We start from the raw sequence: 18,450 nt of genomic DNA on the forward strand, positions 1-18,450 counted from the left end.
GATAGAGCTTTCTAGATTGTCCTTAGAAGCCATCCTGACTTTCCCTTCGCTGTGATGTGCCCTGTAAGTGATCAGGTACGGCCCTCTGCCCGCTGAGGTGTGTGTTTATGGAGCTTGACTTAAAGATTCAGCCCCCGCTGCAGAGCTCCTGATCCTGTTGGTGGTTCTGCATCATTTGTTTTGTTCGGCCTGCACATGTAAATTATTTGAATAATGGCCAGCATATAAACTGAGAGCTCACGTAGTTTTTAAAACCCCAGATTTTTTTAAGAAACAAAAATGAAAGCCATCACTGGAAACCCCCGTGGCTTGGCGTTTCCCCAAGGGGATGGCCGTTGGGCCTGAGGGGCTCCTGTTTGCTGAGGGCGTTGCTTCCTTACACCTGGCAGGGCCTGCCTGCCCTGCGGCCGCTGGGCCTGCTGCATGGGGTTCCTTTAAACTCTGTCTTCTCTCTCTGCTAGGCACACACCTGTACTCTTTTGCCCCGTATGCCCGCTGCCAGTCAGCACCTGCTGTTGGGTCCTGTTCATTTTTACCAGATTTTCTCCTCAAGATGCCCTTGAAGAAGAATAAATACGCCTTTGGGCAGTCGGGGAGCAGAGGCCAAAGTGCCGGGAGAAGCCCTAGGCGTTCCCGGAAGGGGTTTGATCTCTGCGTGCGTTCTACTCCGTTCATGTGCCCGTGATGGAGTCATGCCTTAGTGTAAAGATAGCTGTTTAGTATAATGATAACTCAGCTTTGAGTTGAACTGACATTTCTGGAAGGTAGTCCGTGTTTATCCTGCTCCTTTGGCGGTGCCCCCGGCACGGCTCCGCTAGCTTCGGTTAGGAGGTAGGGTGACCCTCCACTAGCTTGCTCCTGTGGCTCATCCTGAGTTCAGAAGCTTCATGTCAGCTGTTATCTCATGCTGTCTTTTGGGATGAAGGAGAGGTGCTACAATTGTTCGTCCGCTCTATTTGCTGCTCTTCGTAGTTCCATTATTGCGTACAAATAATATTTTCAAATGTTTCCTACATAAGTGATCTTAGAGTGAGCCTCAAAAGATTTTAGGTTTGTTTTTTTAAATTGAGTGATAAAAATACTTCCCTAAAGACTGCTAAAATCCGCAGCGTGCTCGCTGATCTGGTGACTGGTTTGTGAACAGTGCTGTCCTTGTTTGCAGATTACTCCAGAGGTTTTGGTGGCAAGTACGGTATCGACAAGGACAAGGTGGATAAGAGCGCGGTCGGCTTTGAGTATCGAGGCAGAACCGAGAAGCACGAGTCCCAGAAAGGTGGCTGCAGTGTTACCTTATCGTCCAGCTAGCAGCTATTAACGTGATCGGTGGTAAACAGGACAGAAATGGAAAAACAGAACGTAACCGGGAACCCTTAGGGTGGATGTCTCTTTCTGTTAAACATTGAACTTTAAAACAGAAAATCCAAAAACAGAGCTGTTAACTAAGAAATCCCGTCCTTAGACGTCTTTTAGCTTGAACACTGCAGCAGCGTGGCGTGTCGCAGGGGCCACGTGTTGCACGTCTGTGTAAGTGGTGAGACCCAATGGCGCGTCAGTGCTGTGACACTGCATGCCTTGGGGGTTCCTGTAGGGGGGTCCCATCCGTGTTTATCCACGGTACCGAGATGGTAGATGAGGTTATTTTCCCGACACACTGCAGGGCGGTCCTCTTAACGAATGTCACCTGAAGTTTCACCAAAGGTCAGGAAGAGAAAGGATGGTTTAGTGAATTGTGTATGTTGAACTTCGCGGAAAACCTGCTTTCTCCCTGTTACGCAGGCTGCCCACTAATACTCGATTATGGCCTTTTATTGTCCACGCAGACTACGTGAAAGGCTTTGGAGGGAAGTTCGGCGTGCAGACGGACAGACAGGACAAGTGTGCCCTTGGCTGGGATCACCAGGAGAAGCTGCATCTGCACGAATCCCAGAAAGGTACGTTCACGCTGGCTGCTCGTCCGCGAGGTCCTTTGGGAGGTTCATCTCTGTTTACAGGTCCACGTGTGCCTGGCCTCGCGGTCCTTGTGTCGCAGTGCTGTCCTGTCTTCAGTGGGGGAGGGGGTCCTCTGTCCCCACGGCTTTGGAAGGACCCCTCCGCCCGTAGTGATTCCCCCTTCCCCCTTGGGGGGCTGCGGTTGGGCGGGGCAGGGCGCCTGTGCTCGCCTGGGCCCTGAAGCCGCAGCTGCTGCGGCAGTGTTCTGAGGGGCTGCTGCCCGCCGCTCGGGGCGGCCACAGGGGCGGCACGGTGGTCCCAGCCCGAGAGGCGCCCCGTCCCCGGGAGCGTGGCCGCCGGGGCCGCGGGCTCGCGGCCAGCACGGTGGGGAGCGGGGCTGCCGCGCCGCTGTGGGGTGGGCCGTGTGTGTAACGTGTCTCTTTCTTCAAGTGAGCAGAGACGCGTGCTCTTGTCTGCAGCGTGGGCGGGGCCCCGGAGAGACTCGTGGAGCACCGAGCGGCTTTTCCGAATCGGCTCAAATACAGTTGCTAACCTGCTTTCGGGCCTGGGCTGCGTGTTCAGACGCTGTTTGTCCTTTAACCTTTTGAGCCCTTTGTGACTGTTGGTGAGACTGGGAGCTGGCTCTGTCGTCCCCGAGCTCGGCGCAGCCCTTGTTTCTTCCAGGCGACGTGTTTGAGTCTAACCAAACTTGTGTTTCTTCTCTTGGTTGTTTTCTCTGCTGTCACCTCTGGATTTTCAGATTATAAGACTGGTTTCGGAGGCAGATTTGGTGTTCAGTCCGAGAGGCAGGACCCCTGTGCTGTGGGCTTTGATTACAAGGAGAGACTGGCCAAGCACGAGTCCCAGCAAGGCACAGTTGCTCCCCGGCTCCCCCCAGCCCCGCCCAGTGCCACCACTTCTAGCACAGACTTCAGCGCTCAGCCTCCGAGTCACCTGCTGTCACCTGCAGGGGCACCCGGGCACTTCCAGCCCAGTGCTGTGCCGGAGCGGAATTCACTCGCACCCTTTCTTCCCTGTTCACTTTTTTCTCCCCCGTAACCATTGGGGTGTGTGTCTGGTCAAAGGTGGTGCGAGGTGCAGGTCACTCTAACCCCGTGACGTGCCTCGCTCCTGGAGTGGGCCGTCTCTGGTCTCCCGGCGGCCTTCTGCAGCAGCGCTTGCTGTTGCCGGGACTCCTGTGAGTGTTGAGTGGGCCGCCTCCCTGCCTCCGAGACCGGGAGAAACGTGTCCAGTTCAGCCCCATGACTGGCCTTGGACCAGGGGCGTGGGGCAGGCGTGTCCACGTGGTTTCTGTGTCTCATTTGTGGTGGTGTTTTTTTGGTTTTTGCTAGTTTTTTTGATGACACCATCTACGTGTGACTGCTTCACACAGAACCAGACAGTACGTACGCAAAGCTGGAACTCTACAGGGGGCTTCTGGGTGCATACGTTGCGAGTCCAGATGGCAGACGTGCTTTTGCTCAGAGCACTTATCTAACGTCTGTCAACATTCAGGCTCAGTCATTAGAACCGGGACACACAGTTGGCAAAGAGTCGTGTCCTCACTTTACGGGGCCAAGTTTAGGCGCTCAGCCCCAGTGTCCAGGGAGAGAATCCCCTCGGGCTGACGTGGCAGACCGCACGGACGTGGCGTTGATACCGCTCGGCAGTGTGACTGTCACGTAGACCTGTGTTGCTGCAACATGAGTCTTTGGCTGGTAGAAGTTCTGGGAAACTTTTTCTCTTTTAAAAAAGCAAGAGAAAAAAAATAAGTAAAAAAGCAAGAGAATCCCTGCCCTTGAGCCTCTTTCTAGCAGTCAGTAGAGCAGGAGCGCAGAGCAGAGACTGTGCTAGGAGGTGGCGCCCCGCCTGCCGCCCGCACCCCTGTCCCCCGGGAGCACGCGGGGAGCATGCCACGCCTCCTTCCTGCCTCTCACCTGCTTGCTACCGAGCACCACGGGTAGAAGCCCAACTCGCCTTGCAAGCAAAGGCTCATCGTTCCGTGTTCTCGTTCTGTGGCTCTGGGCGCATTTTCTCGGGCTCTTTCTGGACCTGTTTGCATGCGCCTGCTGCCGGCAGCTGGCGGACCTCAGCCCGGGACTGAGTGCCGTGCTGTCACATTGCAGACTACTCCAGAGGCTTCGGTGGGAAATACGGGGTGCAGAAGGACCGGATGGATAAGGTGAGTGCTTCTCGTCCGGGGCTCGGTGTTTTGCGCTGACAGGATCGGGCGTCTGACGCTCTTGGCGGGCCGATGGCTGTTCCCTGGGTGGTCTCTGGTCTCTGGTGGGCGCCTGGCGCGTGTTTGCAGAAGTGCGAACGTTTCAGACCGGCGTGTGTCATCACCGCGGCGGTGCCAGTAGCTGACACGCGTGCTGGGCTTCGTCTGCTATGTCACGCGTGTCCTCTCCTGGACCCCTAGAGGCCATGCTGTGAGGCAGTTGCTGTCCCTGCCACGTTTTGGGGGGGGCGGGGTCCCCGGCCAGGCAGGCACAGCGCTGGGCCGCCGTCGTGCATGCCTCCCGGACACGTGGCTGTGAACGTACTCATCAGTGAACCCAGCTGGAAACCGAGCTCTTTGGTCACGCTGGCCACGTCGTGGGGCCTGCCGTCTTGGGGAAGGCGGATCCAGAAGGTGCGCGTCGCTGCAGGGTCCCCACGGTGTCCGCCCCGAGCCAGAGGCAGGGCGACACGGCCCCTCGGCTCTCCCTGGGGTGCCCTCGTCCAGCTGGTCCCTCCTGCGTGGTTTCAGAGTCTCAGCGCGTCAGGTGGTTGGGTTTCTGGCCTAAGTTCCAACCGCGTCAGAGGAGCAGACCCAGGAGCGCGTGGAGTGGTCCTCGTTGGGGACCGGGCCTGGCCTGGCTCCCGTCGGTTCGGCCGGACTGAGGTTGAGGCCGCCCTGCCCGGGCGGGTGTCTGGGCGCCAGGGCCGGTCCCCGTGGAGTTCCCCTTCCATCAGGCTCCCAGCTGACCCCTCGGGGGACCCCATCACGTGACCGCGTGTGGGCCCTGGGAGCGAGCGGCAGGGCACAGGGCTCTGGCTGCGGGGCCGGGAGTGTCCTGAGGAGCTGAGAGTCTGAGCTCGGCTTTGCGGGTGGTGGGAGCTCGCCCGGGAGGATGGGGCCAGTGTGTGTGTGGGCGTGGGGACGGGGACACCGGGGACCTTGCGGGCCTGGGGTAGGCGTTGTCGCACATACAGAAGGTCTGAGGGAAGCCAGGCAGGGCCCACTGTGGGGGGTGGGGGTGGGTGGCTGGTCATGACCCACTTCAGGGAGCCCTGCGGACCCCCGTGAGGTTTCGTGTTTCGTCAGATAGGTTCTGAGCGGCCCTGCAAGGGTTAGACAGGCAAACGAGGTGAACAGGATGTGCACCGAGCAGCCCCCCGCCTCAGGGTGGAGAGGATCGCGGGGGAAGCCGCAAGGCTGTGGCCCCGGTTAGGAGGCGGCTTCAGCGCTTCAATCGGGGTGCTTCTGTCTCGGGCTAGGGATGGCGGCGGAGGGAGAAAGATAACTTGCTTGAGCCAGCGTGGGTGCCAAAGCCCCTGCGTTTAAGGGGTGAGGAGGAGGGCCTCCCAGGTGGATGGTGGGGCCGTCTGCTGAGCTCAGGAACTCGGGGGGAGGGGCAGGACTGGGTGGGATGAGCCCCCCGTGGGCACGTCTGGTTGGGCTGCCAGACGGCGCAGGTAGTTCGGATGGAGGGGGTGAGGGGGGGTGCCTGCAGACGGAGGTGGAGTTGGGGAGCCTGCAGAGTGGCGAGGGGGCCATGGGCCACGCCTGTGGGATGGCAGCGGGCAGGCTGGTCAGAGGAGACCGGGCAGGGCACCTGGCGAGGTGCGGGGAGCCCACAGGGTCCACTGGTGCTGGTCTGAGGGCAGAGAGTTACGAGGAGGGAGGGGTCATCTGTGCCCCGAGGTGCTGCTGGGGACGTCCTGTCTGGGCGAGCGAGGTGGGGGTGCTTGACGTCTGGTCAGGGCCTGTTTTTTTATTTTGAGGTTGTGGGGAGTTCGGGGGAGGCCAGCTGGCAGGGGTCTGGGCTGTGGGAGGAAGGGAGCCGTGGCGTTGGCAAGCTTGGGCCAAGATCGGGGTGAGCTGGGCACTGGTCAGCTGAGGGGATGGTTCTGTTTTAAGGTGGGAGGAGCCCAGGCCACAGACAGGGAGGCGCAGGGAGCCCCTGGGGCGTGGTGGGGAGCGCGGGGTCCCCCTGCGGCCGGGTGGTGGTCTGTGCTGCGCGCTTGGGAAGCCCGGGGCTTAGAAGGGTGAGGCACCTGCCCAGGTCTCAGCCTTGGCGGCAGCATGAGATCATCCCTAGGGACGGGTGGCGCAGGGACTCAGGTCTGACGTAGTCCCTGTGGGTGGTGGAAACAGGTGAGAGGTTCCCGGCAGGTGGGTCCCAGGAGAGGCCGAGACCTTGAGTTGGTCAGGCTGGACGGTGGGGAGCGGGGAGCTGGGTCCAGGTGGAGGAGGGTGGCCAGCGGAAGAGGGGAAGGTTGTAGTCGGTGGGCGGGTCTTGGTGATGGGGGTGCAGTGTGGTGGGGACCCCGCAGCTGGAAATGAGAGGCTTGGGGTCGTGGTGTTTGCCGGAAGCCTGTGGGTGAAGGCAGAGAAGCGGCTCTGAGCATCGTGCTGGAGAGTTGGCCGGACGGGACGGGCAGCGGGTGTGCAGGGGCCACGGCCCGGAAGCTGGGAGGGCGCTGACCCCCTCCCCGCTGAGGCCGCAGGGCAGGCAGGAGCCTCGTGGGCGAGCCGGTGGGGGCGGGGCCTTAGAGGTTGTTCTGGAAAGAGATGGGGAGGTTTGGGGAGCAGAGGAGGGGTGGTCGGGGAGGGGAGAGGGTTTGGTCAGGGCAGCCGAGCAACCACCCTGGAGATGGAGGAGGAGGAGGAGGGAGGAGAAGGGGGCCTTGGCGGGAGGGTCAGGGCCGGCCCCCAGGCGTGCCGACCGGAGCCCCGTGGGTCACTGTCGCCGTCGTGGAGCTGCCTGTACCTGAACTTGGTGTGGGACGGCGCGCACTTCTCAGAGCCGCTGCTTGCAGTCAGCCTCGGGCGTCAACTAGTGACAGGCTCCCGCGCGTCCTTTCTCCCGGTTTCCTGTGTCAGGAAAGCAGTGCCCGTCCTGAGCCCCAGGCGTGTTTCCCTGGGAAGCGTTCGTGCCCAGCGGCCACTGCTTCCCCAAGCCGTCAGTCCGCGCCCGTGTCAGCCTTTACGTGGACGGTCGTCACTGTCCTTTTAGTCTCACGAGTTGGGTCCCTACAGAACCAAACTAGAGTCGCGCTTACTGGGAGAGGTGGATGATCGGGGGGCCTTTGTACGTCCCAGGGTCCTCTCCCAGCGCAGCAGAGGCTTCTGGGCTCCCCTGCAAATTCTGTCCGTGGCGAGAGCTTGGGAGGAACACGTGCTTGGTTTATGGTTGTGAAATGGAGGCATGTGGTAGGGCTTTTGGTTTTTCTGCTTTTTTGAGCAGTTTGCTCAAATTTGAGAGGAAGGTGCAGAGATTTCCCGTATACTCCCTACCTCCCCTCCCCCACCCACCCAGTGGTCCATTTGTTACAACCTGTGAACCTACGTTGAGCCTACATCATAGGCACCCGACGCTGAGGTCGGCTTTAGGGTTCTCTCCTGGGATCTTACATTCTGCGGGTTTGCACAGGTGTGTAGTGACTCGTATGTACCACTGTCTATTCCTACACAGCAGTTTCACTGCCCTAAACATCCTGGCCCTGCCCATTCACCCCCTATACGTGTGTTTCTTCTCTGACGCTGGCCCGTATGGTCACCAGCCAATGTGTTATTAACACACTTTTCACGCCTCTGTTAATGTGCAGAACAGGTGGATATGAAATTTTTGGGCTCTCTGGTTGGATCTTTGGGAGGATCTGGGGCAGACCTTTGTGCAGGGAGAGGAAAGGAAGAAAGAAAAATGCGTTCCTGATCTCCCCTTTCTTGTCTTGGTAGAACGCTTCCACCTTTGAGGACGTTGCCACGGTGGCCTCCACTTACCAGAAGACTGTCCCTGTCGAAGCAGGTAAGTCCTAGCAGACCCCCTGGCAGCACCGTGGTTTTTCCCGGGAGAAATTCCACGCTGTGTGGTGTCCCCAGGACGGTGCTGAGGGGGAAAGGAGAGCCGGCGGGAGCAGATGAAGCATTAACGGAGACCGTAGTTGATCTGTGTGTTTTGGGGACAGCAGTTGATTACCCGTTTGATGCTGTTTGTTCCTGCAGAGGTTCAGAGGCACCTTTCAGACACGGGCGTTGCAGCTCTCTGGCGGCGGGGCTCTGTTTTGGGGGGTGCTTCCCAAAGCAGAGCTGGGTTAACTGCACGTCCTCAAGGGCCCTGCTCACTGCCGGGGCCCAGGCCCTGGGAGGTTCCTGCGGCACCTGCCGCTCCCCCGGCCATGGTGTGTCTGCGCAGCCTGTCGCCGCCGCGTCCGCATGAGGTAGGGCAGCCCTGTCCTTCCTCACTCGCGGGTGGGGGCCAGGCTGCTCGCGACCCGCCCTTCCGGTGCCTGCTGCGTGCGTGGGCCTCCTGTGGTCCTGGTGTCTGCTGGGGAACCGTTAAACGTGGGCCAGCCTGGGAGAGTATCGTTTAGTTGGGGGAATTATTACACGTGATAGAAGTGGTCAGTTAAACGCAGCTAGTGGAGGTCGCCATGTATTTCCTGTGGACGCCCTGTGGTCGGCAGTCCATACGCTCTGGCCTCAGGACACTGGCAGGAATTGCTGAGGCCCCAAAGAACTTTTGTTTACGTGGGGTATGTTTTCTGATCTTTACTGTGTTAGAATTAAAACAGAGGCGAGAAGAATTTACCATTTTATTAATTCACTTAAACATTTAAAAGTAGTGAAACTATCACATATTAACATAACACTTTTTATGAAAAAAATAACTACGTTTTCAAAACCAGAAAGTGCAGAAGAGTAGCGTTTCTTTTAAATTATAGTTAGTTGATTTACAATATTAGTTTCAGATGTACAACCTAGTGATTCAAAAGTTTTAGAGATTATTCTCCATTTACAGTTATTATACGATGTTGGCTAGGTTCCAGGGTAGCGTTGTGTTATGTTTCTGTGGAATCGCCTCGGTGTCGGCCAGCTGAGCTCTCTTAGCTGCTTCTCACTCCTTCAATCTCTCGTGACACGTTAGGGTGGTGAAGAAAATCTGGACTCCCCAGATAAGCAGTGGGAAAAGGGAAGAGTATTGTACTGGCCGTTTCCGGTCGTGTTGTCTGTACCCCAGTCCAGCGGGCAGCCGTCCAGTGGTCTTCTTAAAGGTTGGTCTTTCTTGCGCAGCAAGACTTTGTGACATCACGTCAGGGTCATTGGAGAGCGTTGATCACCGAGTCGCGCTGATCTTCCACGCGCTGACGCCTTTCATTATACAGCGCCCCCCGGGTCACGTCCGTTGACAGTACCAACCTCGTCACAGAGTCTCTGAGCAAAACTGGGAAATTGTCATACTCATGGCAGTGGACACGGATATTCCAAAATTCTGATTTTGCTTGAAAGCTTGAGTTTTCCCACTGACAACAAATACTGTAGTTGTTTTTTTGTTTGTTTGTTTGTTTTTTTAATTTTTATTTATTTATGGCTGTGTTGGGTCTTCGTTTCTGTGCGAGGGCTTTCTCTAGTTGCGGCAAGTGGGGGCCACTCTTCATCGCGGTGCGCGGGCCTCTCACTATCGCGGCCTCTCTTGTTGCGGAGTACAAGCTCCAGACGCGCAGGCTCTAATTGTGGCTCACGGGCCCAGTTACTCCACGGCATGTGGGATCTTCCCAGACCAGGGCTCGAACCTGTGTCCCCTGCATTGGCAGGCAGATTCTCAACCACTGCGCCACCAGGGAAGCCCCAGTAGTTGTTTTTTAACAGGACAGGCTCAGCTCGTTCCTTTTGGAGAAAGGGTCTGGCACGTACCCAAACGGCGTAACCGTAGTTTGTCCATTGTCATTTTAGGGAAAATGATGTTCCAGGAAAAATCAGTTCGGCCTGCATCTCAGATAGTTGCACGTGTTTTCCCCGGAGGCCCCACGGCACGTCCACAGGGGCAGTCGCAGTGGGCTCCGCTCTCGCATTTTGTCACACGAAACGTTAAGAGGGTTGAGATCTACTCACAATCAGTACTTTTTACTGTTTTATCAAGGGCATCCTTAGGGGGGTTTTTTTCCTTGTGAGTGTCTGGTGGTAAAGAATACAGTGGTGCTGGGAACGTAAGAGCATTCCAGATGCGGGGCTGTGCCGTCTTCCCGGTGTGGGTGCAGCACACACAACAGTGAAGGCCGTTCCTGGTGGGGGGCTGGCAGCCGAGGGGGGCGTGTCGCCCTCAGCTGGGGTGCCTGCTTCCCGAGGGACAGGCCGCCCTGGCGCGGGCCTGGTCCGGGGGAGATGGTGGCGCCCTGAGTAAATCTCTCCTTCCTCTGTAGTGAGCAGCAAGACCAGCAACATCAGAGCTAACTTTGAGAACCTGGCGAAGGAGAAGGAGCCTGAGGACGGGCGGAAGGCGGAGGCAGAGCGGGCGCAGAGGACGGCGAAGGGGCAGGAGGCGGCGCGGAGGCAGCTGGACGTGAGTGCGGGCGGCGCCCGGGCTCCCCTCCCGCGCGCGGGGGCCGTGTGTCCAGCTCATTCCTGCGTCTGCTGCAGAAAGCTATCAGTAGGAAGCGTTTTGAACTCGCGCCGAAGGCTGTGCTCTCAGGAACTTGGCTTTCAGCCGCACAGACGATCCCGTCTCTTGTCACCAGATACGAGACAGTCGACCCTCCCCGGCTCCAGCCGTGCTGCCCCAGCGCTGGGCGACTGCGGGCCTGTCCTCCCCCGTCAGGCTGGCGGCCCCCATGCCCTTGGCCAAGCCCCCGTCCGCACGTCTCCCCCGCAGCCTGTTCCCAGCCGTCACCCTCGGGAACCCGCTGTCTGCTTGGGTGGCAGGTTGAGGGCACAGAAGGGATCCCTGTGAAGAAGGCCGTCTGCTGGCTCTTGGAGCTCTTGCTCCTGGAGCTCGGGTCTGCAGGTTCTTCTGGGATTCTTCACAAACTGTCTTTCCGCTGGAGAGGGTGGCAGTGGGAGCTGTGAGGAGGGAGCAGGAGGGTGGGGACTTGCTCCTTCCTAAACTCGTGTAGATGGGCTGACGGCTGACGGCTCGGGTCCCGCCGCGTCACCTGCCAACCGGGCGGCCTGACGCAAGCCAGTGCATCGTCCCGCGGCCCACGTTCTTGCCCGTGAAATGGGTGTGGAGTCGCCACGACTCGGGTGGCCAAGAAGTAGAATCGGAAATAACGCGTGTGTTGTTCTATAGACTGTAAAGCTCTATTTAAACCTAAGGGCGTTTCCTCCCCACATCAGTCTGAAGACCCCGTCAAGGGAGAGTGAGTGGTTGAGGCAGTTAGCATGCAACGGGCAGGAAACGCTGGGCGCTGGAGCTGGGAATTAAATAAGCCCTGATAACACGTTTTTATCACACTTGGTGAAGTCGGGATGATAGCAAACATGTCTGATTATCACGTACCGTTCCTTAATTGCCAGAAACTTTAAAGCTGTCTCTCCTTTCAGTTTTTAGTTACGCGCTTGTAAGTTTTTCTTTGTTGCAGACACACACACGCACACCAGGAGGCATTTTTTTCCGATAACTTGGTCTCGTTTTCACATAACGCCTTCCTCGTTTTATGGCTCGGAATTTGACCCCTGCAGTCGCAAAGCTGCAGAAGGGTTGGAGGGCTTGAGAAGGAGGCTCTCAGTCGCTGTTGTCCAGCCCCTTGGCCTTTGAGGTTCTCTCGCCGTCCCTTCCGCCGTGTTGTCCCTCGCCGGGTCCAGCCCCTGCCAGCCTCTCCCCGCCCGCCTGTCCCCCGAGTGACTCCCATCGATCGGCATGGTGCCGCTCGCACCAGAGCCCTCTGGGTTGTGAGGCGCTCTCCCGGGGCAGGACACGGCCCGCACGCGTCCGAGTGCTCTGGCAGGCGGGGCGGCCACGGAGGATGCATTCGGATGCTCGCCCCGCACATCTCGGGAGCGAGCGTGCCCCCGAGAAGGAACGTCTGTTCCCCGCCAGATCGGGGTGTGGCAGGGTGGAGGGGGGCTGTCACGGATCCTCGTGCCGCTGCGTGGCGGGCGGCAGGCCCGGCTCTCCAGAAGCCCACGCTCAGCCCGGCCTAGGCACGGCCCCTTCAGGGAGTCATGCTGCCCCGGGGATTTAACTCGTGGGCAAGCTGCCAGCGCCATGAGGGCTCGTGACCGTCCTGCTGGGGCAGGTCAGGCAAAGCCACACTGGGGTCCAGAGCTGCGTGGTCTCCGGAGGGGTTGGTTTCCACAGGGCAGTCCCACCGACGCCCGTCAGGCTGAGCCCCGTCGGGTGGGCTGGCAGAGCAGCTGGGGAGCGGGTGGGGCGGCGCAGCTCCTGCTTCTGCTGCGACTTCCCTCCCCGGGCCGTCAGGTTCCTTGGTCGGTGGCGTGGAGGAAGTCCACCTGACAGGCGTCAGCACTGGTTTCCTGGGGCCGCGTCAAGTCCCGCCCCGCGCCGTGGCTTAGGGCAGCGCAAGGTTACCACCTCACAGGCTGGAGGCCGGGGGGCCTGGGAGAGGTTACAGGGCTGGTTGCTTCTGGAGGCTGCAGAGAGGAATCGTGTCCTTGCCTTTTTCAGCTTCTAGAACCTGCCCCCGCCCCCGCCTTGGCTTGTGGCCCCTTCCAAGCTCTGCTTTCACTGTCTGCCTCCCGCTTGTAAGGACCTGTGATGACACTGGGCCCACCCGGGTAATCCAGGGTCACCTCCTGCCTCGGGTCCTTACCTTGGTCACGTCTGCAGCCTCTTGCCCTGTAAGGTCACACGTTCACAGGACCCTGGGGGTTGGGACGTCCGCATCTGTCCACCACTGTCCATCCTTTGGCCTCCCCAAGATTCACGTCCGTCCTACGTGCAAATTCCCTTCACTCCGTTGGAAGGTCCCCGGAGGTCTCAGTCCGTTACAGCATCAGCTCAGAGCCCAGGTGGCGGCCTCCGGATCAGGTGTGCGGGGGGCCCTGCCGCCTCTGGCTGGATCCGTCAGCCCTGGGGGCAGGACTGCGTGGGCCACCGGGCCTGTCTTGAGAAGACTTGACCGCGTGACCTCTGCTGCAGGGCAGGCGCGCCCTTGACGTCTCTGCGCTGTGTCTCTGCTCCGCGTTGCTGCTCCTTCCTCCGGCAGCGGCAGCGAGCGCGCCTCGTGCTTGGGCGCGACTGCGGGGAGGCCTGGTGACGTGCTGACTGCCGCTGTCTCTGCATTCCAGGAGCAAGCCCGGGCCCAGAAGCCCACGCCCCCCGCGTCGCCCACGCCCCAGCCGGCCCAGGAGAGGCCGCCTTCGAGCCCCGTCTACGAGGTTGGTGCTTTTATCTGCTTTGCCCGTGAGTCTCTGACGCCGCGCAGAGGCGCCCTTCCCAGCTCAGCGCCCCGTGGACGGGGGTCCCTCCCTGCACTGCCCGGCGCCCGGAGGGCAGCCCTCCTGAGCGCGGGGCCTCTCGCCTCCTCGGTTTCCCCGCCGGCCTTCTCACCCGCCCGCTGGCCCCACTGCGCTCTCCTGAGCCAGCCTCCAAGGGTCAGCCGGTGCAGGTCTTTCCCTCACCCACTCCCTGCTGCCCTCGACTCGGACCACACTCCCTTCCAGGACCCTCGTCCCCACCCGGCCGCCGCCTCTCGGCTCTCTTCCCTTGGCCTCTCTCGAGCACCGTGTTCCTGGAGACTCTGTCCTCGGCCCTTCCTCCTCAGTCTTCAGTCCCAGGACCTGCTCCTTTGACCCCTGGGTCACTGAGCCGCCTGCCCCCCTTCCCATGGCCCCATGGCGGGGTCTCCACAGGCTCTGCGGGCCCCCCTCCCAGAGCAGCTCGGCCCCTGCCGTCCACACCCACACCCACACCCACACCCGGCCCAGCCCGAGTCCCCTCTGTCCCGTTCACTCACCTGTCTTCCCTCACCTGGACGTCACCACTTAGAGCTCACTGAGTCACAAGGGGCTGAAACTGACTCAACTCGGCTGAGGCCCAAAGGGGCTGAGGGTGCGGGAGCAGCGTGTGCGGGCCTGGGCCTCAGGGTGGTCCGTAGGCTCGCCCCTCTGCCTGGCAGGTGTGGCGGGTGCGGTCTTAGGATCTGGAATCCCGTGGAAAGGGGGCCCCTGTGCATCCGCCCATCGGGCCCACTGCTGGGCCCGTCACTAGCAGTTGGTCCTTGGAGGAGGCTGGAATGACACGTTGTCCTGGGCGGGGCAGGGAACCCTGCCCGAACCACATGACGGGGGAGGGGTGGGCGTGGGCGGAGGGGCTGCTGCGGGAAGATAGGAGGTTAGGGCGTTGCTGGCGGCCCTGTGCAGTGTCCCCGCAGTGACCTCGGGGTGACGGCCCGACCGCTGAGCGGCTCCGCGCGACCCCGCAGCACGTGTGGCCCCTCACCCTCCCGTCTGGTCCCCTCGCCTCCAGGGGCACTAGCCAGTAGGAGTCCGTCACTCCCTTGTTTAGCCCTGGAGTGGCGCCCGGTGCCGGCCCGGGTGGAGCCCCGCCCTGTGGCCTCTGGAGTAGCGCTCCCGGCCTGCCGCACCCCTCTGTCACCCTCTGTGGGAAGCTGAGGCCTGACCACCGGCTCTCCCCGGGGCTCTCTGTGTGCGCCTTCCTTTCCTGACCCGCGAGGGTGCCCTCAGGTGGACCCCGGTCGGAAACGCTGGTTGAAGCCGCTGTTGGTGGTGGATGGTTGGGAACTGGGGTCGCGGCTCAGGTGGCTGTCAGCAGAGCGCTCTTGATGTCCTCTTGAGTGCGACTTGTTGGTCCCTCCCCTGCCTCACCTCCACGGAGGGTTCCGTGAGGATGGAACCCGCCACCCGCGGGCTCAGCTGCCCTAGCCGGTGGGATGGGCTGATGGCGCGGAGCTGCTGGCAGAGGCCCGGGAGGGCTGGGCGCCCTCGGGGGCTTTGGGAGGCCTCGGAGGTCTGGGACCCAGAGAGGAAACGGGCCAGACCTGCCCCAGGAAAGTGGGGCGCTCGCAGCCGGCAGGTCTTTGGTGACGGCAGGACTCAGGGTGTCGGGGGTGTGAGGACGGGCTTGTGAGGGGGAGCCTGGCCCTCTCGGCGCTGCGGGACACGTTAGGACCCAGGCGTCCGCGGGTGTGAGCAGGTGACGCCGCCCCATCCCCGTGTCTGTCTCGTCACAGCCGGGGCTGAGAGTGGTCCGCGTGTCTCTCTTGGCCGTGTGGCCGTGGTCATGACCCGGCGCGGGCCACGGGAACTGTCTCCTTGACTCTCCCCAGGCCGCAGCTCCGTTGCAGGCCGAGCCGAGCTACACCGGTGAGCCCGAGCCGGTGTACAGCACGGAGGCCACCGAGTATCAGGAGGCCTATGCCCCGGAGGCCGTCTACGAAAGCACGGAGGCCCCGGGCCACTACCAAGCAGGTACGCGGGTCTCCCGCCTTGCGCCCCCCTCTGCTTCTGGCCCCCTGCTGACTGACCTGCCCCACCTCTGCCGGGCTTGCGGGGCTCCTCTCCTCCTGCTGCGGGCCCCGGACCCCGGGGGGCTTGGCCTGGCCTCCCGGGGGGTTCCAGGAGATCCCTGCTTGTGCTGAGGGCGCTGAGAGGGGTGGGCGTGGAGGAAGGGGCTTCTGCTGTTGTTGTATCAGGGTAGAAGCTCGTGAGGTCTTCCAGGAAGCCAGAGTACGTTGAGGTCTCTGAAGAGGGAGATTTCTGCACACTCTGAAAATGTTATAGATGGATGAACACTCAAATTGGTCTTTGATTTCTAGAGATGAGGTTTCCTTTAATGTGTTTGGACAGATTTAACACAAGTCCGTTCTCCCACTTGGAGTGACGTGAAAATCAGTATCAGAATCTACACCAGGGCAGGGCTCTCACCTTCCCTGAGCACAGCGTGAGGTGTGATCAGCTGTCTCCTGCTTGCCATTCATTTATTCGTGATATGACCTTTCCTAAAAATAGTGCTAAATCTTTAAAGTGTAAAACATGACACCCTGAAAACGGTCAGTGCCTCTATCGAGAGAATGACGCGGGGCTTCGCTCCTCGGGGCCGGGTCCTCCCCTTGGCGGAAGGTGCCCGACGGCCCACGGTGCGCCCTGCCGATTCACGCTCGGCGCCCCTGCCACGTTCTCTCCTGACTGGCTCCTCCACCCGGACCTTAGGAAGGGGCATGTGACGGGAGTGAGAGTGCAGCTCTGCTTCCTTCTCAGACCCTGTTCTGGTTTATTCTAGAGGAGGGTCCCTACGATGAATATGAGAACGACCTTGGAATCACAGCCATTGCCCTCTACGACTACCAAGCTGGTGAGAAGCGCCCCAAGGGCCGGAAATGGTGGTGGCGGGGCTTCCAGTGGTTCGTCTCTTCAAAATCTCTCAGAGCGTTATTTACAATTTTTAAAAAGAATTTATGTTGAAACAATTTCAAGGTTATAGAACAGTTGCAGATACAGTGCAAGGAATTCCTGTATCTCCCTCAGCCACACTTCATCTGCTCTGGGTTAGGGTTTTGTTTGAAGGGCTCCGCCCTGTCTCTGTATCCGCCCCTGTGCGTGCAAAGCCCCCTTCATAGAGTAGGGGAGACAGCGAACCCTCCACCCCCAAGGAGCCTCCGCCCCCAGGACCCTGCACCCCCGGGACCCTGCACCCACATCGAGCCTCCCCCCGCAGAACCCTGCACTCCCGTGGAGCCTCAGTGGGAGGCCGCCAGCTCGAGGGCTGCTGGAGGGTTTTCCTCTGGCGGCTGAGCAGGGAACGCTGAGTGTGACCGCTGCTCTCTCTCTGTGCCCTCCTCCCTAGCGGGCGATGATGAGATCTCCTTCGACCCCGACGACATCATCACCAACATCGAGATGATTGACGATGGCTGGTGGCGCGGGCTGTGCAAGGGCAGGTATGGGCTCTTCCCCGCCAACTACGTCGAGCTGCGGCAGTAGGTAGCTGGCCACGCCCTCGCTGTCTGTGGCCACGCCTGCCTTCTGGTGTTTTCTTCAGGGTGCCGAGGGGAGTATGCATACTGCTTTTATATTTAATACTTTTGCCGATGCTTTTGAAAATGTTTACGCCACAGAACTTGCTAATATATTGTAATCATGCTCCTTGGAGGACTCGGTGATTGTTTTTATGCATTTAAGGTTTTTTTTTTTTTTTTTTGCCAAATCAACTGTTGCCTGGAACCACTTCGGGGACCTTTGGTCCTGAGTGCGAGTTGTCCCTGCCCGCCTCTCGCCCTCCGCTCCAACGAGGTGGGGGCAGGAGTCCCCGCCCAGGGTTTTGGAGGAAGAGGGAGGGCCTGATAGGAAGTCAGAATTGTGGGCAATCGCTAGAAAGTACGGGAGCTGTCCGCTCGGTCGGAAAAGCCTCTCGCGCTGTGAAATCCCACAGTATTTGCTGGGTTTCAGCAAAGACCCCGCCTTTCTCCGCGTCTCCCTCCTCGTCTTGTCCTCCCTCGTTCTCTCGCCTCCCCCGACGCCCGGCCTCCAGGAGGGCTGCTGGGCCCCTGCCCCCGCCCCCCCGCTGCAGTGTCACCAGTCCCTTAGAGACTGTCCTCCCGCTGTCCCCAGCCCCGGGCAGCTGGCCTGTGTCCGCCCTGTGGGGAAACAGCCACTGCTGGTGGAAGGCAGGTCCCTTCCCCGTGGTGAACCGCAGAAATGCTTCCCGTCAAGGAGGCCGTGCTCTTTTTGCCAAAATATCATGTTAAGTGACAGCAAAATTTGATGGATTGACTTGGCTGAGAATGTGAGGTGAGCAAGAGGGAGCGCTGTGGCCCAAGACGCTCCCGTGGCCGCCGTGGGGAGCCCGTCCCCCGGGAGGGACCGGGAGGCCCCTCAGCTCAGCTCCCGCACGTGGTCGGGGCAGTGTCCTCCCGGGGGACCATGTGGAAGTGTCTGGTGTTGGGACGCCAGTGACCATGAGGTACACGTTTTCTTTCCTGAAGTGCATTTGCTTTACCACGATTAGGTCGGGTTTTATATGCAATTCTTGTATCTAAATTTCTGTAGCACACCTCATAGGTATGATTTTTTTAAATTAAATATTCAAAATAAACTTTTTTTGATCCACTTGCTGCTGATTCGGTCTGCATTTGGTCGCTTCATTCTACAGTGGGGGACGGCTTTGCTGTCACCACCCAGCGAGGTGAAGCCTTGTATTTATCAGCTCTGGGCCAACTAGCTTCCCTTTTGAAGAGGCACGCTCCTTAAAAGGTATTTTTTAGGAGATGAAATATTTTAACTCTCGAATTATCAATTATTTGTGCAAGGATTCCAAGCAAGACGGAAAATGCTGTGTTTAAAACTCATTTCTGAATTACAGTTTTCAAAATAGATCGCGAAGTGGTTACAGTGTAGCCAAAGGTATCGTTTTCCTCGGGGCGCAGCCATCCGTGTCCAGGAGACGGTGGCGCCGAGCGGAGGATGGGCAGGCTCGGGTGGCGGGGGGAGAAGGGTCGCAGCCGCCACGTCGGCCGAGAAGCACCGGAGGTCGTGGGCGGCAGCAGAGGAGCGTCAGGACTGACACACCCAGGTCGCCCCGCTGAGCGGTGGTCCGCTCGCAGTTGTACAGGTGC

At 59.8% G+C, this 18,450-nt stretch overlaps 1 protein-coding gene across 6 annotated transcripts in view; it reads left to right on the forward strand.

Annotated features, from left to right (window-relative positions):
* The window catches only part of CTTN (cortactin), a gene marked incomplete at its 5' end in the record, with an annotated part of 33,747 nt that extends 15,792 nt beyond the window's left edge, over positions 1-17,955 (forward strand). For 5 of the 6 annotated variants that reach the window (XM_082409676.1, XM_082409674.1, XM_082409672.1 and 2 more), the window contains 10 exons: positions 1,163-1,273; positions 1,821-1,931; positions 2,690-2,800; positions 4,056-4,111; positions 7,877-7,946; positions 10,339-10,478; positions 13,166-13,255; positions 15,166-15,307; positions 16,119-16,190; positions 16,683-17,955. In XM_082409676.1, the coding sequence (XP_082265802.1) occupies positions 1,163-1,273; positions 1,821-1,931; positions 2,690-2,800; positions 4,056-4,111; positions 7,877-7,946; positions 10,339-10,478; positions 13,166-13,255; positions 15,166-15,307; positions 16,119-16,190; positions 16,683-16,819 (1,040 nt within the window). In that variant the 3' untranslated portion in view covers positions 16,820-17,955. The remainder of the gene's footprint in view (positions 1-1,162; positions 1,274-1,820; positions 1,932-2,689; positions 2,801-4,055; positions 4,112-7,876; positions 7,947-10,338; positions 10,479-13,165; positions 13,256-15,165; positions 15,308-16,118; positions 16,191-16,682) is intronic. The other variant, XM_082409673.1, reaches the window with a different exon arrangement.
* Between the last annotated feature and the right edge of the window lie 495 nt (positions 17,956-18,450).

This window comes from Balaenoptera physalus, assembly GCF_965194825.1.
Source record: "Balaenoptera physalus genome assembly, chromosome: 10".
Lineage (NCBI taxonomy): Eukaryota > Metazoa > Chordata > Mammalia > Artiodactyla > Balaenopteridae > Balaenoptera > Balaenoptera physalus.